The sequence below is a fragment of the Urocitellus parryii genome, chromosome 12 (genome assembly GCF_045843805.1).
Source record: "Urocitellus parryii isolate mUroPar1 chromosome 12, mUroPar1.hap1, whole genome shotgun sequence".
Taxonomy (NCBI): Eukaryota; Metazoa; Chordata; class Mammalia; order Rodentia; family Sciuridae; genus Urocitellus; species Urocitellus parryii.
The window spans coordinates 91,085,006-91,112,790 of NC_135542.1; the positions used below are offsets into that span (position 1 = coordinate 91,085,006).

Here is a 27,785-nt window from a genome sequence, read left to right on the forward strand (position 1 = left end):
AAATTCAACAGGAAGGTCATAGAAAGAACATACAGAGAGAGAGGCTCTCTGCACAGCTCTAGCTGTCTGACTGTGTAGACATACATGGGACAACTAAAAGGGCCTAAGCACCTCACATGTGCCTGGCGGACTAGGAGGCTATCAGAAAGTAAAAACTCAAGCACACTTGGAACCTACCTGAATTTTTTAACATTTTTATTGCTACATTATTATTATACATAATTATGGGATTTATTATGCCATATTCATACATGCACATAACATATTTGATCACTTTCATTTCCCTCCCCTTCACCTTCCTCCCCCTAATCCACTTGTTCTACTCTACTCATCTCCCTTCTATTTTTATGATTATTACTTCAATTAGTACATTATATAAATTATATGGGATTCATTGTGGTATATTCATACATGGATACAGTAAAATTTGGTAGATTTCATTTGCCAGTGTACTTCCCCCCATATCCCCTTCCTATACCTAAATTTTTAACTCACTCCATAATCCACATACAAATCTATTGGCAAAGAGTGGAAACCAGTTTGAGTCCAGCCTCTGACCAATCATTAGCTGATGATATCCTTTAAAAATAAAAGTGAAATGAAATACACTTTCAAATAACAGACAGATAATGCCTTGCTAGCCAACTTGCCTTACAAGAAATACTTTTAAAGAAAGCTCAAAAAGAAGTGACAAGAGTTACTTGAATTCACAGAAGACAATGAAGAGCATAGGAAGTAATAAATGCATACTGATTATAAAATATTAAATATACATATTTCCAGGTGTGGTGGCACCTACCTTAATCCCTGGAACTCAGAAGGCTGAGGCAGGAGGATTGAAAGCTCAAAGCCAGTCTCAGCAATTTATCAAGACCCTAAACAACTTAGTGTGATCTATTAAAAAACAGAAAGGGCTGAGGATGTAGCTCAGTTGTAAAGGGCCCTGGGTTCAATCCTCAGTGACAGAAATTTATATAAATACACATACATATATATGTTACTATGGGTATTATATATGTATATAATATGTATATTATATGCATACATATATACACATATTTTTCTCTTAATTTCTTCAGAAGATAAAGTATTTTAAAGTAATACAACACTGTATTGTTTGGCTTATAAAATATATGGATGTTATATGTGAACCATAATATAAAAGATGAGTGAAGAAAGGAGTTAGGATGAAGCAGAACTATAACTATGTATATCAAATTTGTAATGGCATAAAGTAAACTATGGTAAATTAAGATGCATATCATAATCCATAGAGTAACTCCTAAGAAAGTAACTCACAAAAAAAAAAAAAAGCCAACACTGCCAGATGGAATTTATTTTAAAACATAATCCAACTGAATTCTCTCTGAAAGAAATATAATTTAGATTCTAAGACACAAATGAACTGAAAGTAAAAGATGGAAAATGATATACTAAAAAAATAGAATAGCTATGTTAATATGAGATACAAAAGATTTTAAGACCACAAATATTGCTGACAACCCAGAGAAACATTTAATATTAATAAAAGATATAGTATTTATCTTATTGGCCATAAAGCTTTCATAAGCATGGGAGGATAAATAAAGCTAAGATTGAAAAAACTAATGAAAACAAAGTTAGTCATGCATAAAAAGAACATAGGAATTTGGGCAGGGATGACTACTGAGGATGAACTGAGGGGCACTCAACTACTGAGCCACATCCTTAGCCCTATTTTGTATTTTATTTAGAGACAGGGTCTCACTGAGTTGCTTAGTGCCTTGCCTTTGTTGAGGTTGGCTTTGAACTTGTGATCCTCCTGCCTCAGGCTCCTGAGCCACTGGGCTTACATGAACATAACAACTATAAAGGGGAAATGAACTGGTAAAGATTATTTGTAATGCATACATAAAAGATTAATAACCTTTGGTTGTTGCTTTTTTTTTAAGACTACAATTGGGGCTGAGGATGTAGCTTAGTGGCAGATCATGTGATTATCAAGCACAAGGTCTTGTTGATCCCCAGTACCACAAAAATAAATAATTGAATAGAAATAAACAAAGAGAATTTACATAAAAAATGGAGAAATCAACATATAAAAACAAAAGTTGAACAGAAGATTAAAAATGCAAATCAGAAACAGAATTTTATCATTCAAACTGCCAAAGATTCCCTAAAAGATAATGTCTATTATTATCAGTATTGTAATAAATGGAAATGCACAGCCTTCTGGTGAACAAGTTTTCAATGAAGAATGTTGGCAAAAACAACTATTTCAAATATAACATGTCCATGTATTAAAGAAATAGTAAAAAGTCTGTAATACTGTTAAATGAAAATTATTTCAAAAAATAAATCTAGTACTTATCAGTCTTTGGGCTAAGACCAAGTATAATATTTGTTTTTATCAGTGTCATAACTGATATGTTCTCTATCTATGGACAATGTATCAAATGAAATTTTTGGAGCAGGGAGATGGAATGGGAGCCTGCTCCAACCACTCCATCAACTTTGAATTACAGTGCCTCTAAGAAAGGTACAACAATTTTAAAAAAAAATGATCTTATAAGAATAATCATGACATTTTAAAAACTATGTGTACATATATCATTTATCAATATACCATTAATTACAAAAACACATATAAATAATAGAGAAATGAGTAGAAAAATACATGCAAAAATATTAACCATGATTTTTTCTTTGCACAAAAATATTATGAGTGATAATTTGCTTCTTCAGGCTTTTAATTTCCTAATTTCCACATTTCCCATGATGTAAAGGAAAAACTCAGTTCCATTCCTATAAATTAAAAAGATATATGGGCTGGGGATGTGGCTCAAGCGGTAGCGCGCTCGCCTGGCGTGCGTGCGGCCCAGGTTCGATCCTCAGCACCACATACCAACAAAGATGTTGTGTCCGCCGAGAACTAAAAAATAAATATTAAAAAATTTTAAAAAAATAAAAAATAAAAAAAATAAAAAGATATATAGCTCAACTTTGGATTTTTTAAAGAATGATTTTTGCAACTGATACTAAGGCTTTTCTTGCTCCAAAGCACTCAATACCATAAACACTAAAGACTAGAGACGGTTTGTTTAATTTCTTTTATGTCTTCTCTCATGTGTTCCAAGAATCAAAATCTTAGTTCAAATAAATGGACAGAAGAAAGGTTTATTCCTCCTAAATTTAGGAATAAAAGCATCAATTATGATTAGATCTAAAATAGTTGATTTTATTAAAATTTTACAGACTCAAAGAAAACAGTACAAGTCACATGGTTTAATGTAAACAGAATGGTGTTTATACTACAATTAGGTATGAAGAGCTATGTGTAATAAAATGCAGTTCCTCTACAGAGAAACTTTAGAATGGATAGAAATTAAGCCAAAAAGATAAACACACTTTGGGGTTTAGTTATATTTTGGAACACTGTTTATAGAATGAGAAAAATCTAACAATGCCTGCAGACACAAGGCACATTCACTGATGAGACACATGGCTCATGCTGAAAACATCTGGTCTGTCAAATAGCTCCACATTTTTCAAGGCTAATTAGTATAAAACTCAGTGATTCCTTGCAACAAAGATTGTTACCTTACTTCCCCCATTATCTCTTCCCCAGCATACCCAGGTTCCAACAATAACAGATCAATTAGATCATTCAAATTTCTACTATATTTCAATATCAATGGCAGATAAACAATGACAGCTAATAAACACCTGTATAACAGCCACCAAAAGAAAAAAATTCTACTCCAGTGGTCATGGACATCCCATGCTAGATTCTGACTTTACTTTTGACAACTTCCAAACATTAAAACTGAATCCAAAGCCAAATTTCTAAGTTTCATTTGCATGTGTGTTTAATCTCTTTTCCCCTCTTGCAGAGCCCCTAATAGAGATATCAGCATAAATAAACTAAAGGAAATATAAAGCAGAAAATAAAAAGCAAGAAGGCAGAAGGAAAGGTCTAAATGATACTATAAGCAGGATAAATAAGGTCCAAATAACCTAGACAAAGTTGAATGCCATCTTTTTTTTAAAGAGAGAGAGAGAATTTTTTAATATTTATTTTTTTAGTTTTTCGGTGGACACAACATCTTTATTTTATTTTTATGTGGTGCTGAGGATAAAACTCAGTGCCCCACGCATGCCAGGCGAGCGCGCTACCACTTCAGCCATATCCCCAACCCTTGAATGCTATCTTAACTAGAGGAATGTTGATTCTAGGTATATAAAATTTGGTACTTTCTTATCATGGGGTAGAACTCCTTCACAATGATGGTTTTTGAAATCTTAATAAGTGGCCCTTGGAAGCAAGTCACAACTATAATAATTCTTTTTTAATCTAGAGTATGATTAAACTATGAAATAAAAGCTTTTAACTTAGGAAAATATTAATTCCTTTCCTAATCAAAGAGTATCATTCACAAAAACTTAATCCTTTCTATATGCTAAAGATAGGCAGTCAGATATCTTTCTTTTGGGAGCATAAAACCCAGTAGTACAAACAGTATTTATAATTTTAAAACAAAATTAGGCTTCCAGCCATAAAGGCATAACAAGAAACAGACATGACCTCCCAGTTTATAAACAAGTAAAGTACAGGCTAAAACATGCAAAACAACTGTTTTCAGTCATTTGACTTCAGGCAACACAGAATTATGATATCCAAAAAAGGGGGGAATCAAGGTGAGTTTTAGAGAGTTATTGTTGTTTGTTTTTTGTGTTTGTTTGTATTGTTGTTTGTTTTTTGCTGTTGTTGTTTATTTGCAGGGGGCTAGTGCTAGGGCTGGAATCCAAGGCCTCCCACATGGTAGGCAAGTACTCTACCACTGAGCTACATTCCCTAGCACCTACAATGTGAATTTAATAATCTCTGAGCTATCTACCTAAAGGTGATTTCTAAATCATGAACACAGTCAGAGAAAACCAAACACAGCCCAGCCCAGCAGATTTGTTGACTCTCAGGAAGGTGAGAGCAGTTTAAAGGGAGAAATTTGAACAAAGAAAAAAAAACTATAAAGGGGTTCCTTGAGTCTTTGCCAGTTGTAGGAAAAGTGAAATACCACATGGACAGACAAAAAGAAGGAAAGGGGAAGAATAGAGGGAAGAGAAATGGAAATACTGACAGGGAGTAAAAGCTGAAGACTTCAAGAAGCTCAGACAAACAGGGAAACATCTTAACTCTGAAGAGCCAAATGAAGAGTTCTGGGGGACTGCTCAGTATTCAGAGTAGATTATAGAGGAATGATGTCTTATTTAGTAAAACTAACTCACTCTGGAATGAAAGTGAGCATAAAGGGGCTGGGGATGTGGCTCAAGCGGTAGCGCGCTCGCCTGGCATGCGTGCGGCCCGGGTTCGATCCTCAGCACCACATACAAATAAAGATGTTGTGTCCGCCGAAAACTAAAAAATAAATACTAAAAATTCTCTCTCTCTCTCTCTCTCACTCTATCTTAAAAAAAAAAAAAAAGAAAGTGAGCATAAAGATGGGGGTCTGAGGGATCAAAGTAATCTACACACATAACTGTTTGAAAAATAAAATCCAACGCTAAGGAGAAAAAAGTTTCCCAAAATCCAGCCACTCATCAGTATAATATCATGATGTTCATTAGTCACTCAAAAATTACTAGACATAACAACTCACCTATAACTTTAATAACCAAATCAGTCTCCATAAGGAGATTCAAAAAAGCCAGAAGTGGCAGAACTTGGAAAGAAGCATATGAAAATAGCTATTATAACTGTGTATTTAAAGAAAGACACAAAAATGATGACAAGAATAAAATATTTTTTTAAGAGAGAGAGAGAGAATTTTTTTAATATTTATTTTTTAGTTTTCAGCAGACACAACATCTTTGTTTGTATGTGGTGCTGAGGATCGAACCCGGGCCAGACGCATGCCAGGTGAGCGTGCTACCGCTTGAGCCACATCCCCAGCCCATAAAATATTTTTTAAAAAATACAACTTCTAAACATGATTGGTACATATAAATACAGCAATAACATTTACTGCAAATAGGTAGTAGATAGATGGGGTGGGGGGTCTTTAAGTCACTTTTGTGATTATATCAATCTGTCCAACATAGATATAACTGAAGTTCCAGAATGACAATGGGAAAAGGACCCAAAAAATGTTTTGAAAAATAACATCTGAGCTGGGCATGGTGGCACACACCTGTAATCCCAGTGATTCAGGAGACTGAAGCAGGAGGATTGCAAGTTCAAAGCCAACCTCAGCAACTTGGCAAGGCCCTAAGCAACTTAGGAAGACCCTGTGTCAAAATAAAAAATGAAAAGAGCTGGGAATGTGGTTCAGTGGGAAAGCACCCCTGAGTTCAATTTCTGGTGAGAGAGAGAAAGAGAGAAAGAGAGAGAAGAAAAGTAACATCTGGACATTTTCCAGATTTTATGAAAACTATAAACATACAAATCCCAAAAGCTAAACAAACCACAAGCAGGAAAAAATACATATATCTAAGCACATTAACACATATTTATACAAAAGTGCAACAAAATTGAATTGCTAAAAACAAATAACGTCAAAAGCTTTAAAACAGCTGGAGAAAAGACATATTACATACAAAGAAACAAAAGTTAAATTGTCATATACCTCTTTTCAGAAACTACACAAGCCAGAAGACAATGAAATGATTTCTTATCAACTAATGAAGGTTTAAAGCTAGAATTGCATACCCATCAAAACTTTTTTTCAAAAAAGGTGATCAAGAATATTAGAAAACAGTAAGTATTGACTGGGATATGCAGAAATTAGAACCCTTGTATGCTGCTGTTAAGATAAAAAGATGCAGCTGCTTTGCAAGACAGTCTGGTAGTTCTACACTTCCATTCACAGGTAGAGTATATCAAGAGAACTGAAAGCATATGCCCACTTAAAAACTTACATATACAATAGCAGTATTCATAACAGCTAAAAAGTAGAAATAACCCAAATGTGCAATAAACAAAATGTAGTATATCCATACAAAGAAAGAATGTTCAGTCATAAAAAGGCATAAAGTAAGTGATCCATGCCATATATGGCTGAATCTTTTTATTTATTTGTTCTAATCAGTTATACATGACAGCTGATTCATTGTACACAAATGGAGCTCTTTGATTCATTGTACACAAATGGAACACAATTTTTCAATTCTCTGGTTGTACATGAACTAGGGTCACACCATTCATGCAATCATACATGCACCTAGGTTAACAATATCTGCCTCATTCTACCATCTTTCCTATCCTCATGCCCCCTTTCCTCCCATCCCTCCCCTTTGCCCAATCCACAGTTCCTCCACTCATCTCATGCTCCCCCACCCCATTGTGGATTAGCATCCACCTATCAGAGAAAACATTCAGCCTTTGGTTTTGGGGGATTGGCTTACTTCACTTTAGAATGATATTCTCCAATTCCATCCATTTACCTGCAAATGCCATAATTTTATTATCTTTTATTGTTGGTAATATTCCATTGTGTATATATACTACAGTTTCTTTATCCATTCATCTATTGAAGGGCATCTAGGTTGGTTGCACAGTTTGGCTATTGTGAATTGTGCTGCTATAAACATTGCTATAAACTATAAAAATTGTGTTGCATCACTGTCGTATGTTGTTTTTAAGTTCTTTGAGTATAAACTGAAGAGTGGGATATTGGGTCAAATGGTGGTTCCATTCCAAGTTTTCTGAATAATCTCCATACTGCTTTCCAGAGTGGTTGTACCAATCTGCAGTCCCACTACCAATGTATGAGTGTACCTTTTTCCCCCACATCCTCACCAACACTTATTGTTTCTTGTCTTCTTAACAACTGCCATTCTGACTGGAGTGAGATGAATCTTAGTGTAGTTTTGATTTACATTTCTCTAATTGCTAGAGATGTTGAACATTTTTTTTCATATATGTGTTGATCAATTGTACATCTTCTGAAAATTGTCTGTTCATTTTCTTAGCCCATTTATTGATTGGGTTGTTTGGGCTTTTGTAGTGTTAAGTTTTTTGAGTGAGTGGCTGAATCTTGAAAACACTGTGCTAAGAGGAAGAAATCATATACAAAAGGCCACGTATTGTATGATTCCAATTATATAATATATTCAGAACAGGCAAATCTCCAGAGATAGAAAGTAAATTTGTGGTTGCCTGGATTCAGGGGAAAGAGAAATGAGGGCAAGTTTTCTTTTTTTTTTGGGGGGGGGGGGTATTAAAATTTTGTAAAATCAGGTAGTGGTAGTGGTGGCATAACTTTTTGAATGTTCTAAAAACACTGAAATATACACTTTAAAACAATAAAATAACTCAATTTTAAAAATGAGGATGAAACTTCTGCTTCATAGTCAAGACAGAATCAGAGGCCATCTTTATGGGAAATTAACTTGTCTGTTTTCTTCTGTCTTTTCCATGACTATATCTACTGCCTTGTCTTGATTTATAAGCAAAACCTGGAAAACCTACAAAATAAATGTTTTGTGGTTTATTTAGAAATAATACAGAAAATATTGCTGTTATTTTTGGTGAGAAAATCAATTTTGTATAGTTTATTCAATACAAATAAAATGTCCATTTTGTTTTTTAAAAAGATGGTAAAATAAAAACTTTTTCAGAAAAACTGTACGCTGAGAGAATTCATAACCAGCAGACTGATCCAACAAGAAATGTTAAAGGACATTGTCCAAGTAGAAGGGATAAATAACACCAGATGAAAATAAAGAACATAACATATTTCTTCAACATAAAGAAATAAAAAGGGCCACATTGGTAGTTAAATATGTGGGTAAATATGAAAGAATATTCTCTTATTTTTCAGTTTCTTTAAAAGGTAAACGATGACTTACAGCAAAATGAAAATGTATTTTAGGCACTATATCATATTTTGAAATAAGATCTATGGGCTGGGATTGTGGCTCAGCGGTAGAACACTCGCCTTGCACAGGCAGGACCCAATTCGATCCTTAGCACCACATAAAAAAAAAAAATAAAGGCATTGTGTTGTGTCCATCTACACCTAAAAAATAAATTTTAAAAAAAAGAAAGAAAGAAGATCTATAACAATAATAACACAAGGGAAGGGAGGGTAAAATGGAAGCTTTTTAAATTTTAATTGACAGATAATAAGTGTACATATTTGTGGAGTACAGAGTGACAATTCAATACATGCATACAGCATGTAATGAGCAAATGAGAATAGCATCTCCCTTTAAATGGAAATATATTGTTATAAGAATCTTGCATTGTACATGACTCGATGCAACATTATTTAAAGATCCATCAAAAGTTAAGTATTGTAAAGTTAGAAGCAATTGTTAAAAAGATAAAGTGGTACAGATAACAAGGCATTAGTGTAGACAAAATGGAATCCTAAAATACAGTCAATTGATTTAGAAGAAGGTAAGAATACTGAGAAATAACAAAGAACAGATGGGACAAATTGAAAATAAATTAGAAGCTGGGCACAGTGGCACACACCTGTAATCCCAGCAGCTTAGGAGGCTAAGACAGGAGGATCGCCAAGTACAAGACCAGCCTCAGGAACTTAGTGAGAACCCTGTCTCAAAATTTTAAAAATAGTGGGGATTGGGGGTGTAGCTCAGTGTAAAGCACCCCTGAGTTAAATCTGCAGTACCAAAAAAAAAAATTAGAAGATAGATTTAAACTCATACACTGATGATTGCACTCATATTAAAGATCTAAATGGTACAGTTAAAAAACAAAGATTGAGACATAACACCTTTTTTAAAAAGCAAAAATGCCCTATAAAATAACAGGCCCATAATCCTTAAAAGATCACAAAAATCAAGGGAAGACTGAAGGCAATTACAGACTCAAGAAGACTAAAGAGACATGACAACTAAATAAAGCATGTGATTTGAACTGAATTCTTTGGCTATAAAGAATAATGATTGAGGCAACTGGCAAAACTTGAATTAGGAAATGAGATGTAAGAATTAGATGTTAGTAATATATCAATGTTAATTTACATTTTCTGTCCATTGTGGTTGCATAGAAGAATATATCTGTAGAAAATCAGACTAACGTAACATGACTATATCATGTTAGCCTATTTCAGCTGGTGTGGGAAAAAGACATTTATATTGAACTTGGAAATACTTTAAAATAAATTTTATTTAATATTTACAAAATAAATTTTTGACTATATCAAAATGTAAAATTGCTATACAACAAAAAATATTAAATATACAAAGTTAATAAATAAGCCATACATTGTAGCAAATAACAGAAAAAGACATCTAAAGTATATGAGATTATGAACGAAGAAGAAAAAAAAAAACAACCACCTAGAAAAATGTGCAAAGCATATAAAAGAAAGGCTCTTCAATGTCTAAAATCTACTCTCAGTAGCAATAAAATTAAAAAAATGAAAAATCATAAGTGACCTAAAAATTTCACAATCATTAGAATGGCAAAAATAAAAAGTGGAGACACTACCTACAAGTGAAGTAACAGAACCTCTCATAAAATGCTCATGGTAGTGTGTAAATGGGTAAATCACATTGGAGACAATATCTAATAAGACTGAAGACCACACATCCTTCTTTGATCCAGCTGATCACCTTTTGGGTTTAAATGCTATGCCAGCTAAACTGGCATCACCTGACAGCTCGGTAAAAAATGCAAAATCTCAACAACAACCCCAGACCTATTCAATCAAATCTACATTTAATAAATCCCCATAACAAAACTTGAAGAGCACCACTTTCAAGAAATTTTGAATGTGAGTCCTTAGAGATATGAGTAAGGATATTTCTTGCATCATTGTCTGACACAGCAAACAGTTGGAAACATACCAAATGTCCCTCAGTATCAGTCAGGATACTTATCCTACAGTAACAACCCCCAAGATCTCAGTGATTTAAAACAACAGTTTAAAACTTACTCACGTTATACATTCATAATAGGTTTACAGGAAAGCTCATTGAAGGTACTCAAAGACTCAACTACCATCTTTTAAAGCTGGCATTTGTTCTGACCAAGGAAAAATAAGAGAACTCTGGAGGGCCATGCACTGGAAATTAATGCTAAACCCAAAATGATCATTTATGCTCACATTTTATCAGCCAGAACCAAAAACATGGCCCAACATATACAAAGGAAGCCAGGAAAAAAAGTAATCCTATCTGATGCCAATTGAGCTAAAAATATTGGTGAGCAATACTTAAGACAACCACTGAAATTGGGAAGAGAAATATGAAATATTCATATAATAGATAATCATAGAGTAAATAAAATAAACATTCTAGAACTATATACATAAAGAAAATAAGCTCTCTATTGGTATCTAACCCTATAAGGGGAGATATTTTTGTCTGTTTTGTTCACAATAATATCTATTCCCAATAACAAGAATAATAGCTATGTATTTAATTCATTTTTGTTGAGTGAAAGAATGGATCTCAAAAAACAAGTACTGAGAGGGCTAGGGCTATAGCTCAGGGGCAGAACACTTGTCTAGCATGTATGAGGAACTAGGTTCTATCCCTAGCACCACATAAAAATAAACAAATAAGATAAATGCATTCTCCATCTATAACTACAAAAAAAAACATTTTTAAACAAATATCATGAATCCTCTATGTAAATGTTTTTGAGCACAAAATAATACATGATTTACAGATATTTAAACATGGACTAGGACACACAAAACTATGGTACCTTAGGTAAGGAATGAGACCAAGGAAGGGAACAAAATTTTTATTTGTAGCTTTTGAAAAAATATATCTAACTCTCCATGTCTATATATGTATGTGTGTGTATATATACATACACACATATATTATGCCATATGTAGTTATACACATTATATGTATAAATCAAAACTAGAAAATTAACATCTCCTAATTAGAATAATTCCACCAGTTGGTGGGTTTTTTTTTTCCTCTGTAATTTTATATCTTTACTGAAAGGTTGTTATGGTTTAGATGTGGCATCCCAAAAAAATCACATGTGAGACAATGCAAGAAGATTTGGAATAAAAATGATTAGGTCATAGCCTTACCCTAACTAGTGAATTACTCTGATGGGATTAACTGTGTGGTGACTGGAGGCAGGTAGGGTGTGGCTGGAAGAGTGGTTCGTTGGGGGCATAGTTATGGGGTAGATATTTTGCATCTGAAGAATGGAGTCTCTCTTTGCTTTCTGATCACCTTGTGAGCTGCTTCCCTCTACCACACTCTTCCACCATGATTTTCCATCTCACCTGGAGCCCTTAGGAATGGAGCCTGCTGTCAATGGATTGAGACCTCTCAAACTATGAGACCCTTAAATAAACTTTCCCTCTGCAATTGTTCTGGTCAGTTCTTTTAGTTGCAGCAATGGAAAAGCTGACTAAAACAAAGGTTATTTTGGAAATACTAATGCTTTCATTTCAAATTGATCAGAACTTCTCATAGTTTTCTACCTACATATTTATATGTAAGCACATCCTCTTGGAAAAAAAGGGAGTCTGGGAGATAATTTGAAGAAACTCAACATTTCCGATAGCTCATGCTTTAGCTTCAAATTTCTTGAGCATTTAGGATTTTTATCCAGTATCTCCAGTCTTATTTCAGTAATAATTATATTTTAACTGCATACTTTTTAACATTCCAAGAAGATGTACTCTGTTTATCCTATTGTTTCAGGCACTCTCCTCACACTGGAGGGTGTCCCAAGGCACAGAGGGTTGGAATGCTTACTTCTATTTTGGGAATAAGAGTCAAAAAGTCACTATAGAGTTTCCTCTGGAATAAAACCAGAAGAAAACACTATATAGGGAAAGAATCCTCTAAATTTAACATAACCTTGTCTTTTATGATGGTTAATTTTATTTGTCAACTTGGCTATGCTATGGTACCCAGTTCCAACATTTTTCTAGATGTTTCTGTAAAGGTTTTTTTTTTTTTTGGGGGGGGGGGTAAGATGTATGTTAAATCAGGAGACTAGGAATAAAGAAGATTACCCTTCATAATGTGAGTGGCCCTCCAAGCACAGTTGAAGACTTTAGTTTAAAAAAAATAAAAAGCTGACCTACCCTTAGGAAGAAGGAAGTCCACCAGCAGATTGCCCTTGGACTTATGCTATAAAATTAACTCTTCCATGGGCTTGTAGCTCACTAGCCTATCCTACAGGTTTTAGACTATCATGGAACCAATTTCTAAAACAAATACTTCCCCAGAGATACACACACACACACACACACACACACACACACACACACACACACACTATCCTACTGGCTATTTTTCTAAAGAACCCTGACAAATACATTCTTGTACCAGAACTAGGGACTGTTTTTTTCTATGACAATATTAAACTTACAAAACATGTTTCTCAAACCATCACAAAAATAATTACATGTTTTTCCCCTAGACAACTAAAAATCAAACTGTATATATATGTTATCAAACATAATACATGATCATTTGTATATGCAAATAAAGCTAGGATGAATCAACAGACAAAAAGATACAGATGATGTTACAAACTTGTTATTTTTTGAAAAGCAATACCAAATATAGACCTTAAAAGTAGTCTGAATAACAGAAATTTCAGAAATAATAAAAACTGTTCAAGAAAAAAAATCTTACCTTTTAGTTTTCATCTGGTCCCTCAGTTTGCTGTACATCTCTAGGACTTGAAAGAGAGAAAAGAACACACAAGCATTATTGAGAGAAAATGAAAGACTAATTAAAACTAAAAGAATTGCATCAAAAATCCTACTCCAGTTCCAGTTCCTCACCTGGAAGACACAGCATTAATTTATCAACAGTGGCAGAAATATTTCTCTGTTGTAGTCGACACTGCTTCAGCTCTTCCATTGCTATTACCAGCTTGGCAAGAGGGAAAAAAACTGAATTATGCCAATAGCTATAAATAAAAAGCTTTCAGTCACATTTTTCCACACTGTGTTCAATTCATCAGAAAATCCCAGACAGTTTCATAGTAAGACCTGCCAAGTGGACTAAGGAACTGCCTTTCCAACCAGTAAAACATTCCTGCACAGCTTCCCACTTTCTCCCCAAGATACAGACTACCCTACGAAAGGCTAGATAAAATGAAATCCTAAAATACAGAGTCTGTCCAGGAGGGAAAAAAATTTTTTTGTATATTTTCTCCAAATCCTTGAGACTCTTCATGATTTAGGAGTTCATCAATCTTCTAAAGAGATCCTAAGTTTCTTTCAGCCATGCTAAACTCCTGGAGGAAAACAATCCTTCCTATACAGCTTCAAATGTGCATGAAAATCATCTTCAACAAAGTCTCTATTTCAACAAATAAACCACACACTTAGAAGATATGGCTTTTTTAAGAGATCCAGTTTAGTGAAGACAAACCACTTTTCTTCCCATCCTAAAGGCTTCTATCTGAAGTCGCCCCATAATATAATCAGGAGAAACTGGACTCTATAGAATCTAGACTATGTGAGACAAAAAACAAAATTTACATATTCACTTGCAGCATTCCTTTCATAGCCATGCCTAAAAATGTTATCTCCTTAAATATCGTGCAAAAAAAGAATGAACAAGAATGGCCCTCATTAACAATCAAAATCTAAACTTAAGAGATTATTAAAATTAAACACTAAATAAGTATTAGGTCATAAGGAAGGGGCACGATACACAGAACAGAAATGGACCATGACTCAGAAAACTTGGGTTTCAGTCTCAGTCTTTCAAATATTAATGTAAACTTCAGCAAATCCCCTGTTCTAGTTTCTTCATTAATAAAATAGTGATAACACCTGTCCTGACTTTGTCATTGGTATGCATTAAAAATCCGGTAAGGAAATGGACACAAAATAACAATGTAAATGCAAAGGTTTAAATAGTGGGTGCATCAATGAAGAGAGTAATGATTCATTTTTTAAACACTTTCTGCCAAAAAAGTGTTTAGTAGATGGAAGGAATACAATAAATAAGATAAAAAAAATTTCTGAACACATGAAGCATAATTTCTACTGGAGGGAGACAGAAAGAAAGAACAAATACATAAGTAAAAATATATATCAAGAATATGAGAGCTGGGGATGTAGCTCAGTGGTAAAGCGCTTGCCTGGCATGTGTGAAGCTCTGGGTTCCATCCCCAATACCGAAAAAAAAAAGAGAGAGAGAGAGAATATGACAGTATAATAGAGAAGAGCAAAGTGGGAAAAATATAAAACGATTGCAGGCAATGAAGGTGAAACTATAACTTCAAATAAGGTGGTTAGGAAGGTTTTATTAAGAAGGCAATATTTTAAAATGCATCAATTTAAAAAAAAAGGTGATAAGATTTGAGAAAAGATTTGAAGTATGTGAATATTGGGGACGGGGAACAAAACATTCCAGGAGGGAGAACAGCACTGGCCACATTAGGACCATTCAGTGACTTAAAACACATCAGAGACAGGCTACATACACTCTCATCACACTTTGTAGTGGCTAAATTCATTAAATTCAGAGAAATACTAGAAGAAGCAACAATAATGCCCAACTACTTTCAACATGCTGCTTATGGTCTTACAAGCCCACTAAATGAAGAACAGTCATCAAAAGAGAATGGCATGAAACAAAAGCTTGGTCAAAAGATAAACTGGCCTTACTTCCTTTCCCTCATGCTGTAGTTTTCTATTAGTATCCGTCACTTGATTCTGTGGAGAGAAGACAATTTAAACTCATAAAAAAAAAACACACACACACACACACACATTTAGACAACAGTTGAATAAAGATCAAATTTTCATGTGAAAAGACTCAGGTAGCTAGATAGTTCAGTATTCTATCATATGTTGGTCATGGGCATTCTCTTGAATTTAAATGACATCAACTTTGCTACTGGATCTTTTGCATGACCTTTTGAATAATGAAAAGAAAATTTTACAGATATCTTTAGTTTGAAACATCCAAACTAAGATACAATAATGACCAAAGATCACACTTTAACTTTTAAAAGAAAAAAAAGAAGAGAGAAAAATATAATAGAAAAAGTAACCCACAAAGAATCTTACCAAGAAAGAACAAATTTTATCATATATATTCCTCACCTCATCAATGTATTCCTGAAAAGGCTCGGTATAAATTCGATTTTTTAACTCAAGTCAATTTTTCTGTGTTTATTATCCTAATTTTAGAACATGTTTTTATCTTAGTTCTTTCTGGATCATTAATTCTTTTTTAAAAAATATTTATTTTTTTTAATTGTAGTTGCACACAATACCTTAATTTATATGTGGTTCTGAGGATCGAACCCAGGGCTTCACACATGTTAGGCAAGCGCTCTACCATTGATCCACAACCCCAGTCCCCTGGATCATTAATTCTTAATAGCTCCCAACAGCTCCATATTCTCCTTAATCTCCCATTCCAATGATCAAAATATGTGATTAAATCATTGAATGACCTATATATAGTTTATAATTTAAAGGAACAGGCACATCCTCTTACTAATCTACTTTTGATGTCTACACCCATGTTAAAAAATTAAGAATATAACATCTTCATCATCTCAGACCTTATCAACATTGGTACTACTTACACTTTTACTGCACTCTTCAACCCAGTTTTTCCTATGACATTCCTTGTGCACATACGCACACAAACATGCATGCAAACATGGTATAACATGCAGTATAAATGCCCAAGAAAAGTATATCATATGGAGGGTTTTACAAACTTATTTAACATCCTTTTATTCAAGATCATCTCAAGGAACCAGTTTTTCAGAAAACACACTTTTTTAAATCATTGCCCTGAATTGTACTACATGTCCAGAGCAGATTACCATATGCATTCTGCTTCCAAAGACAAAATGAAACCCAACCTTCCCCAGAAATCCTTTATAAAGTATCAGAAAGAGACAAGAAACACCAAATTACCTCTTTATTATGTACCTAATAGCACCACATGTGAAATAATTTGTTGTTTTATTGAACTGTGAGCTCAATATGAATTAAGGGTGTGATATAGCTGCCCAAAACTCATATCTAAGGCATTAACAGAAGTATTGTCAACAACAGTAGTTAAGGACTAGGGTTGTGGCTCAGCGGTAGAGCGCTCACCTCTCATGTGAGAGACCCTGGATTTGATTCTCAGCATCATATAAAAACAAATAAATAAGATAAGGATATTGTATCCACGTATAACTAAAAAAAAAATTTAAAAAGTAGTTAACTGATAATTAGCTGGACTTTTAAAATCCTATACTGAGGTCTTCTAAATTCAATCCTCCATGAAGACAACTAACTCAGCATCTTATTTCTTTATAACATACTCAATGTAAAAAATACAATGTACACTGCAACTCAGTACACAAGTAGGGAGCATATGCATGCACACATGCATACATGTACACACACATAAACTGAACAATTTTCAAGAAATACTGTTCACCCTTGCTACATGTAATACACTTTTATTTCTACTCAATGCTCTTCTCTTTAATTTCAATTTTTGTTAAAAAAAAAATACTGATCAAAGCTCACTCAACTGATTTCATGCAAACCCTGGTCTAAAACATACCCATAAGCACCTAAGCAATGCTTCTGGTAAGAAATATAATAATTATTTCAATAAGTATTTCAATACATTACAATGAAAAGAAAATATATCAACTATCTGGGATGATTCTTTTTTGATTCAGAAAATATAAATGTGAGCATACACATACAAGTATATTCTTTCTGTAAATCAAAGGAAATAATGGGCATCCTAAAGTGTACATTTTTTTTCACTGTTATGTTAAAATGGTAATGGAAGTCATCAATACTTAATCAGCTCCATCTTTTAAACTCTTTTCTAGAGTTTAGAAAACTCTACATTTCCTAGGTTCTTAACCTAGGTCTAATGGATCCCCTAAGTGCAGAGCCTACCAGGTATACAGCTGAACATTAATATCCAGAGACATCACAGTAACTGGGTGGGAGCCTGAATCAGCCAAAAACCCTGCATCTAGTTCAGGTGTTCCTTCAGAGGCATCCTAACCAATCTGGAGAAATTTGTAACTTGAACCAATCTGAAGTAATTGGACAGAAGTAAGAGGAAGAACAGAAGAGTACCAATTAGCAAGTGATACCAATAACTAGTGAGCATAGTTATGGGCAATGTTTACTACTAGCTGGCCAGGCAAGTATTCCACTACATGGCCACCTCAGTATCCCATTGCCCATCATGGAGCACAGTCCTAAAGAAACTGTGAGAGAAACTTGGGATACAGGTATCCACCGTGCACAGAAAAGAACAGCCCAAGACGAGGACAGGAAGCTGGGGTGGCTGAGTGAGCCCAAGGAGCACATTAACAACAAATCAAAAGACTGTTCATTCTTGGGTGGAGGAAGCCACTAGAGAGGTACAAAAGATAAATTAAATAATTTGGGCAATATTCTATTTCTCAAGATGGATGCATGCTTCTATATAGGTTCATGAACTCCTTTTTAAAACCTTAGGACCACTGGGTACAAATACACCTGTAATCCCAGTGACTAGAGACGCTGAAGCAGGAAGATCACAATTTCCAGGACAACCTCAGCAGCTTAGCAAGGCCCTAAGCAATTTAGAGAGACCCTGTTTCAAAATATAAAATAAGAAGGGCTAAAGATGTAGCTCAGTGGTTGAGCACACCTGGGTTTAATATCCCCCAGCAAAAATTAAAAAATAAACCTTAGGGCCTGATGTGTTTTTGACTTCAGAATTTTGTAGGTTTCATAAAGATAATGAGGTACACGTATATTATAATATCCCCAAATGAGGACCAACTCAGCACCCCATAATCAAACATATTCATGTTTCTGTAGCAAAACATAATAACCCACAATAAACAGAGTAAATTAAGAAATTTGATAGCTTCATGTCCATTTAGGTCATGTTTTTGCAGTCAGATGAATTTTTAAAATACCTTAGCTTTAGAATAAAATTTAATAACTCATAGCCCATTTTACCCCTCAATAAAATTGTTTCTTTGCCTTTCTCACCAATGTATCCTTTTATTTATTTATTTAATATTTATTATTATTTTAGTTGTAGTTGGACACAATATCTTTATTTTATTTTTATTTGGTGCTGAGAATTTAACCCAGGGCCTCGAACGTGCTAGGCGAGTACTCTACCACTAGCCACAATCCCAACCCACTAATGTATTCTTTTAGATGAATTTTATACTTACTGTCAAATTAACCTCATGTCCAAGAAAATCCTTTAGGATTATAATTCAAAATCAAGTAAGAAAAAATAATTAAAAGCATAAGCACTAGAAAGAAAAAATAAAACTGTTACTACTTACATATCATATGCGAAGTATTTTCATAAAAACTCAAAAAATATAAACATGTACTATTTGACATAATAGAAGAGTTAGTAGGGTAGTTAGATTTAAGATCAATAAGCAAACTCTGGTATACAACATAAGGGAATTTGCCATGCAAATGACCAGACCAATGTGCCTAGACTCCTTCCCAATTTGTCACAGCAAGAAAGCATCGTCACCTTCTGGTAGGAGACATTCCACAACAACCACAACTCTTTTTATCCTTGGCCTAGGTGCCATATTGCAAATAATCTTACAGCAATGCCCCATAAATTCTGTCATCCTACAGAGATGGCTATATCCATCAAGGAACAACAAAACTCTTACATTTCTGTTTGAAAGAAACAATTACTGATCACTGGTTCTGAACCATGTATAGGTTTCCCAATTAAACTCTAATTTAAAAGGGTATCCTTTTTAGCTAATGGACATGATCTCAATTATCGAGGTTTCAGTATAAATTCCTTTCTTACTACACAAAAATCCTTACCACAAATACATGACCAGCAACATAATCCCATAGACTCCTTACTTTGAGTTTCTGGGCTTCTCCTCTCACTTTCAGCAGTTCAGTAATAGAGTCCACAAAGCCTTGGTAATGAAAGTTGCACATTTTCTCAATTTCTCTATCATGATTACGGATTCGAGTTTCAAGCTTCTCCATGAATCGTCCATGTTCTTCACCATCATAGACAGACCTTTAAAAAAAAATGGCATGGAGATTATGTCACATTTGCTCCTATTTATTTATTTACTTATTTATCCTCCACCCCAACCCACCCCATGCTAGGGATTGAACCTGGACACCTGCGCATGCTAGGCATGCACTCTACCACTGAGCTACAACCTCAGCCAGGTGTCACATTTACTTCTAAGAAAAAGAAGGAAAAAAAAAAAGACTACAAACCCAAAAGCAAATTTCTTTAGAAATTAGATATTCAGGGTATGTAAACCACAAAGTAATCCAATTGTATTAACACTGTCTCAATGTTAACAGAGTATTTTTCAGGAAAATCCAAATTTTTGCTTTCTCTTTACTGAAGCACAACCAACCATGCTAGCCCTGCAGGAATATGGAGGGCAGCCACAATGGCAAGGCCGGCCACCTTGAACCTACTGCTCAAGGCTCAGGAGCATCTGCAATTCCACCTACAGAGATAATTCTGGACTTCCAGGCAAAAACATCACTTAGAGAACACTAGAGAGGAACCAGAGACAAGGAGGGAGATAAAATCTTTGCTTTCGCTTTTTGGAGGTCAGTTTGTCAATAGTCAGGCAACTTAGGGGATTTTTAGTATGCCCTCTGAAGATACAAGACACTTAATAATATGGACAGTGGGTGCCAAGTCTATATATGGGGTCACAGAAGATCTCCTGAAGAGGTGTACAGTTCTCTTAAAATTTACCCTGAAGAGATAGTTCCATTTCTGCATTCAGACTCTACATATAAAGATTCACACATTTAATAAAACGTTGACACAGAAGAAAAAGTCAAACGAATAGTCCCCCTTTGCCAAAGTCTCGGCTTGGCACAGAATCACGAGCCACCACACACCTTGTCGATTCAAACAGCAATCCTTTATTACCAAACTCACACCGCCTCCACACAGGGTCAGCGGCAATCTAAAATCTCTCCCATTATTTATAAGGGGAGTAAACAAGGACAGGGTAGGGACGAAGAGCTTGAGAAGAAGATTTACATTAAACAGGGATGAGAGGTGGGAGGGAAAGGGAGTGAGAAGGGAAATCGCATGGAAATGGAAGGCGATCCTCAGGGTTATAGATAATGACATATAAGAGGAAAGGAGGGGTAAGACAAGATAATACAAATCGAAGAAATGATTTACAGTAGAAGGGGTAGAGAGAGAAAAGGGGAGGGGAGGGGAGGGGAGGGGGGATAGTAGAGAATAGGACAGACAGCAGAATACATCAGACACTAGAAAGGCAATTTGTCAATCAATGGAAGGGTAACTGATGTGATACAGCAATCTGTATACGGGGTAAAATTGGGAGTTCATAACCCACTTGAATCGAATTGTGAAATATGATGTATTAAGAACTATGTAATGTTTTGAACAACCAACAATAAAAAAAAAATTAAAAAAAAAATAAAATAAAATAAAATCTCTCCCCCCAATTTACCTACTCCACGAGGCTTTTTCCAAATCCCATTTGAATCTCACAAGAACTCAACGGGAACAAGCAGCAGGAACACCCTAATCCCAGCAGCAATAATCTTCAACCTCCAACTTCCCTAAAACCCCTACTGTCTTAAAGCGGGAACGCCTTAAACTCAAGGAGCCGGAAACTTCCTCAAACCTGATCAGCTCTAAACCCGGATCCACCCTGGTCTTTGAGCAAGGTCACCTTATTAAAGCATACATGCATTGTCCCATCGAATGTCCTCTAAGCAGCATGGGGTACGCTGGCAAGGAAATTTCCATGCGTCATTCCTACTTGGCAATGGCCCTCAGCACCCCTTAAATTTCTGCCATTTAAAGGAGAAATGAACTTAAAGAAACCATAACACATATTCTCTATTTTGGAGGCTTATGGTTTGGACCTAACTGCATCTCTGAGAACCCATATATTAGATGAACAGAGAGAGCTAATTGAGTCACACAGTGTTAAAAAGAGACAATTTACTAGAAATACAAATATGGATGAAGGTTTACCTCTCATCATGGCAAACCATGAAAAAAGTGAAAGAAAATGATTCTGTTTTCAATCCATTTGATGGAACAGGTGGCCTCCTGATAGCTTCTGCTCATTTTAGTGCATATATATGTATATATGAGACAGACATAGACTACAATATAATTCATGGGTTCATAAAGGCTAACAGGAAAAATCAGAACTGGAGAGGACCACATGAAAATAATAGAGCAAATTTTCATCAGTACATTTACAGAAGTATTCCCTGTACGTCCTGGTTTCAGATGTATCTAAACCTTCCTGCAGGAAGGAAACACATTTTGATGCTATTATCACTGATCTTCCATATGGTATCAGAGAATCTACAAAAACACAGAAAGAAATACCAAAGAGGGTTTAAAAAAAAAAAAAAAGAAAAGAAAATAGAAAGTTCAGAAAGCCATGTTCCGGTTTCATTGAGTTATCACCTTAGTGGTATGTTTTTGGACCTGTATAACTTTGAAGCTAGACCATCATATTAGGTGCAAGATTAATCTATTGGTTACCACTGTATATATAGAAGAGTTTGCTGAATAGATGGTTCCCTGGCACTCTTGCCTGAAACTCATCAGCAACTGTGAGCGGAAGCTTTCCAATCATACATCAAGGCACTTGATCACAATGAAAAAGGTGAAGAAATTTGAGAACCCAGACCAGTATTCACATCTGCTAAGTGACCATTTTCTGCTGTACAAAGGTCATAATTCCTTCCATGATAACTATTTCAGAATAACAAAAAAAAAAAGATCAAGGGAGAAAAGTCCAGCCAAAAGTGAAATTTGAAAATTTTGACAATGAAGAAATATTAAATATTTGGGAAAAAAAAGACATCTGGAAGTGAAGTTTCATGTATAATTAAGAAAACACGTACTATTTTTTTATATTAAAAAAATCTAAGAAATAAATTAAGCAATTTAAAAATTGTCTTTGCTTTTTTTGGCTATTTTGTCATATGTTATAAGGTCTTCTGAACTTTATTTGACTTGCTGTATTTGTACTTTTAAGTACTAATGGAGATCAACTCAACAGTTTATTTTTTTTTACAATTAATTTACAAAAAAATAATATTATTGACATATCTACCAGATACATTATAGGCAATTAATAGTGGTTAAGATTTATTCATTTGGTAAATTGTTTAGTTTGGTTTTTAATTGTAACTAATTTACATTGCTACAAATAAACTTTACTAAGAATTTCTTTTACAAAATATATTTAACAGTATTCATCACAGAATCCTCATCATAAAATGAAAAGACTAAATTACAACTCCCCTGTCCCCTCTTCTTTCTCAATTTAACTAGTCTAGAAAAGGTCAATTTTGGTAAACCCAATTATCCAATAACTACTCCATGACTAGACCCAAGAAACTGAACAATGCTGAAGAAAAATCACAGAGCTGTGCTGACTAGACTCAGTAAAGCTATAAAGCTACAAATCTAAATTAGACACTCAGTACCACTAGAAAATCCTACTTACTACGGTCTGAGTCTGCCTTATCAGTAGGGTTTCAGATTTCACTTTAAAAAAAAAAAGTTTTAGAACATTTGTGTAATGCATTATGAAGTAATGGAGAAGGGACTCAAATCTAAATGTAACATTCATTAATGTTTCAAATATACTTTATACACCAAGGCTGAAAGTAATTTTACACAATATTTTTATTGTATCGGTGTTTTTGTTTTTGTCTTGTTTTATTTTTTTGTGTTGCTTGGGATTGAACCCAGGGTTTTGTGCATGCAAGGAAAGCATTCTACCAACTGAGCTATATCCCCAGCCCTGTATCAATGTTTTGACTTCAATTAGTCACATTAGGTCAGGAATGGAACTTTCTACTTGTGACATCTGTGGCGTGCACACTCATAAAGTTTTGAATATGGGAGCATTTAAAATTTGGGATTTTCGGATTAGGGATGCTCAGCCTCTACAACTATTACCACCACCACCCCACCACCACCAATTCACTTTGTATCTAAGTGTGGGAACCTTAATTTCTCCTTTCCTCAAATGTTTGCCCCTTAACTCTCAGTTACTGACCTTATTTCATACTTTACAGAAAAGAAAAAAAAAACAGACATAATGAAATAACTCCTCCTCCCCGCTGAAAATCAACCAGCCTACTTACATCAGTACCACTTACTATGTCCACCCTCCCACAGCAATGGAAGCTGTGTTCCAAGCTCTTGCCTGCAGTTGACCTTTCTCATTGTCTCAAGGACATCACTCCTGCAGTAATCCCCTTTATCCTTCCTCTGCATCCTATCTTTCTCCCCCTAGATCATTCTCATTTGTATATAAATGACTTCTTAAAACCTGCCCCACCCATCCCCCTCCAGTTACCATCTCCTTTTTCTGCTGCCCTTCCAGGTAAGTCTTTCTCCTCTCCTCACCCCCTTACTTTTTACCTTCCTAGACTTATTCCTTGTACTCCACCTACTAGCAGCATTGGCTAGGGTTTGATATTCTCTTCTTTAAACAGTCCCTTCTGTAGATGTCAATCATACCACCTTTCACTGACATGCCCTCTCAATCTCCCTCTTAGCTCCTCTGCCACTATTACATTTCTAAATATTCCTAAAATCACTTCTCTTCTCTCTATATGCTCTCTCATGCAGTCTCATAGCTTTAAATACCATCTATATAGTGCTGACTTCCTAATCTATACCTACAGTTCTGAGCACTTCCCTGGGCACTAGACTCAAATGTCCAGCTTCTACTTACTAACTCCAACTGAACTTTTAAAACCCATCTCAAAGCTAACACAGGAAAAAAAAAATTATTACCAACCTATTTCCACTTCCAAACCTGTTCCTCCTCCAAACTACCCAACTACTCCATCACAACTAATAGCACTATCTAGTTGTCCAAGTCAAATATCCAGTAGTCACTTCAAACCCATCTCGTCCCATCCTCACCCCCATCCACTCGACTGATAAGCCTGACAATTCAACTTCTAAAACATATCTTAAAATTGACCAAATCCCACCAATTCTTTCAAAACCCAAGTCCCCATCGATAACATGACCACCTCAGACCAATCTAGTAGTCTAATAGCCTCCATTCTGTACTCCCCATCCCCATTATACTCTGCTTCAATACACACCCTCCACACAGCAGTGTGCGGTTATGCTAGTACTGATGTTCCTTCCCTGTATGTCTGAATAAGCTCCTCCTCATCATCCATCATTTATTGTCTATCTCTCTCTCCAACCCACTCCAATAAAGGAAAGAACTCTACATCCAGAACAGTGCCCAACAGGTAGCAGTCAATAAGTAAATATTCATTGACTAAAGATGACTAACACTATCTCTAAGACCTTTTTGATCTCTAAAGTTTCTTCAACACATATACATTCTCACTGCAAACATTTTTGGATCCTGTTATCATTGGTGGGTGCCAGATCACCACCCTGGATCCTGTGGATCGAAAAGCACAGTCTCCTCAACACTGCAGTGTTGAAAGCCACAGCCAAAGAGGTCCCAGCAAACTTCCAGCTGATTGGTTCACAGCGGGGCCCCAGCAAACTTCCAGCTGTCAGCTGATTGCCTCCTTGCCGTGATGCTCATGGAGCTGTTTCCCTGCCCTTTCAGACCACGGAGCTGCTCATTGGGGGACTCTTTTGGCTCCGCCCACACGACTCAGCCAATCGACCTCAAGAGCAGGAGGAGTGGGGAGTTGAGAGGCTCCTGAAAGCGGTGGTGGCAGTTGGGTTCTGAGGGAGTTCCTGAAGAGCTCCTGTGGTATGGTGAGTCTTCTAAAAATAAAGTTAGTTTCTGCTTGATAAGTGGCTCATGAATTGTGCCCAGCCAGACTGTGCACAGCAGCTCCACTGCCCAAAACTCAAACGGACACAACATATATGTGCCTGACACTTCAGAAAAGGTAAATCAGTCTGGATTCACTCCCCTTCTTCCACGATAAAAGGACAGAGTCCAGCAAATTATAAACAATTCCCCATATGGTTATGCTTGCCAGAAGGAGCCATTTAGAATACACAAACCAGAATTGACTGCTGACATTTCAACAAATCTCAATTAACTTTAATTTTTCCCCTTTCAAGGAAAGGAAAAGAAAACGCTCTACGTAAAGATATCCATGTTCCTTGCCATTTGGAGAAACCATGGAAAATTCCTCAATCTAAATGACATAAGCTGACATACTCTATATTAAACAACCTCTTGGTTTCAAATTCAGTACATTCTAACTCAACAATACATCTCAGGTAGCAAATCTAGGTCTTTCTACCAGGGAGAACTTTTCCCTGTTTCCCTCCAAAGATCTACATTAACATCACAAAGGACTACCTTGGAGAGAAAAAAATCCCAAAGTTAAGAAATATAGAACTTATATTAAGCAGACCTCCCTAAACTCCCTGAATTTCCTATTTAAAACAAAACAGAAATCAAAAATTAAAGAAAGGAAATTTGAGTTTTAGCTGCCCAAATATGGCTTTAGCCTCAGCACTGTAATTAGCTTTGAGTCTGGCCAGTTCAGTTAAACTCTCTGACCCTCAGCTTTCTCTTCAACAGAATAGGAAGCAATCAATTACAAAGTCTCTGAAGTACTAACTTAGCTCTAAATTTCTGCAATTCACCTCCACCTTCAAAATCAGTCAATAATGCAAAGATCATACATTTTTCAGAATATTAATATTTTTCAGAATAAAAAGGTGGTATTTCAAACAAGTTAATGAATTTTCTGTCTCCTTATCAGTAACTCCTACTTCTTTCTCCTATTCAGAATCTTTATGATTGTCTCTAACCAATGCTGAATAACATGAAAAGTTGACATGGAATTTTAAGAATTAAAAAAAAAAAAAGCTGAAATAATGGGAGAGGGAGGAAGGAAAGTAAGGGGATAGTACTGGGAATTGAAATGGAGAAAACTATGTTATATGCATTTACGAATATGTCAAAAGGAATATTTTTAGGGCATTGTAGTTATTCATAATAGTAGTATTATGAATAACTACAATGCCCTAAAAATAAAAATAAATTTTAAAAATCATTTTTAAGTTCAAATAAAATCTAAGAGCACATATGTAAAATAGGGAATGTGGACTATATTTAGCAGACTTGCTTTGTTCATAGGTATGCCTAGGAAATCTAAGATTCACAGAGAGATCTTAAAAAAGATTTGTGTGTGTGTGTGTGTGTGTGTGTGTGTGTATGCGCACACATGTTTGGTTTTTTTTTAACGAGAGAGTGAGAGAGAGAGGGAAAGAGAGAATTTTAATATTTTATTTTTTAGTTCTTGGCGGAGACAACATCTTTGTTTGTATGTGGTGCTGAGGATCGAACCCAAGCCGCACGCATGCCAGGCGAGCGCGCTACCGCTTGAGCCACATCCCCAGCCCCACACATGTGTTTTTTAAGGAAAAAGGATCCATAGTTTCCATAGGGTTATCGAAAAGGTTAAACAGCAAGAATTTAGGGGCTGGGGTTGTGGCTCAGTGGTAGAGTGCTCACCTAGCACATGTGAAACCCTGGGTTTGATCCTCAGCACCACATAAAAATAAATAAATAAAATAAAGGTACTGTGTCCAACTACAACTAAAAAATAAATATTTTTTTAAAAAGCAAGGATATAAAGGTTTTATTTCAAAATGTCTACCATAGGGCAAGGCAACTGTGGGCTGACCACAACCTTTGAATCAGCTTTTCACTTTGAATCAGCATTTCGGGCATATCTATCAGCATAATTCATTGTTAATCAACATATTTATCAGACACAAAAGGCAAAAGTAAATAAACAAATCAATTGGGAAAGATCAGAGCTCAACTAAAATTAAGCTAATATTGGTAGTCAACATTATACTTGAACAAA

General features: G+C 35.3%; 1 protein-coding gene, 1 non-coding gene and 1 pseudogene across 3 annotated transcripts in view; 2 read left to right on the top strand and 1 right to left on the bottom strand.

The window, feature by feature from the left end:
- The window catches only part of Exoc6b (exocyst complex component 6B), a 607,479-nt gene that overhangs the window by 492,957 nt on the left and 86,737 nt on the right, over positions 1–27,785 (bottom strand). The window contains exons 2-5 of one of the 2 annotated variants that reach the window (XM_077791769.1): positions 19,797–19,962; positions 15,570–15,617; positions 13,728–13,818; positions 13,576–13,621 (exon numbers count right to left, since the gene is read on the bottom strand). In XM_077791769.1, coding sequence (XP_077647895.1) covers positions 13,576–13,621; positions 13,728–13,818; positions 15,570–15,617; positions 19,797–19,962 — 351 coding nt within the window. The remainder of the gene's footprint in view (positions 1–13,575; positions 13,622–13,727; positions 13,819–15,569; positions 15,618–19,796; positions 19,963–27,785) is intronic. The other variant, XM_077791770.1, reaches the window with a different exon arrangement.
- Positions 2,342–2,529, top strand: LOC113198893 (U2 spliceosomal RNA). The gene has a single exon (XR_003302903.2). It is a non-coding gene; the product is annotated as a U2 spliceosomal RNA (small nuclear RNA).
- Positions 21,750–22,741, top strand: LOC113198889 (tRNA (guanine(10)-N(2))-methyltransferase TRMT11 pseudogene; annotated as a pseudogene).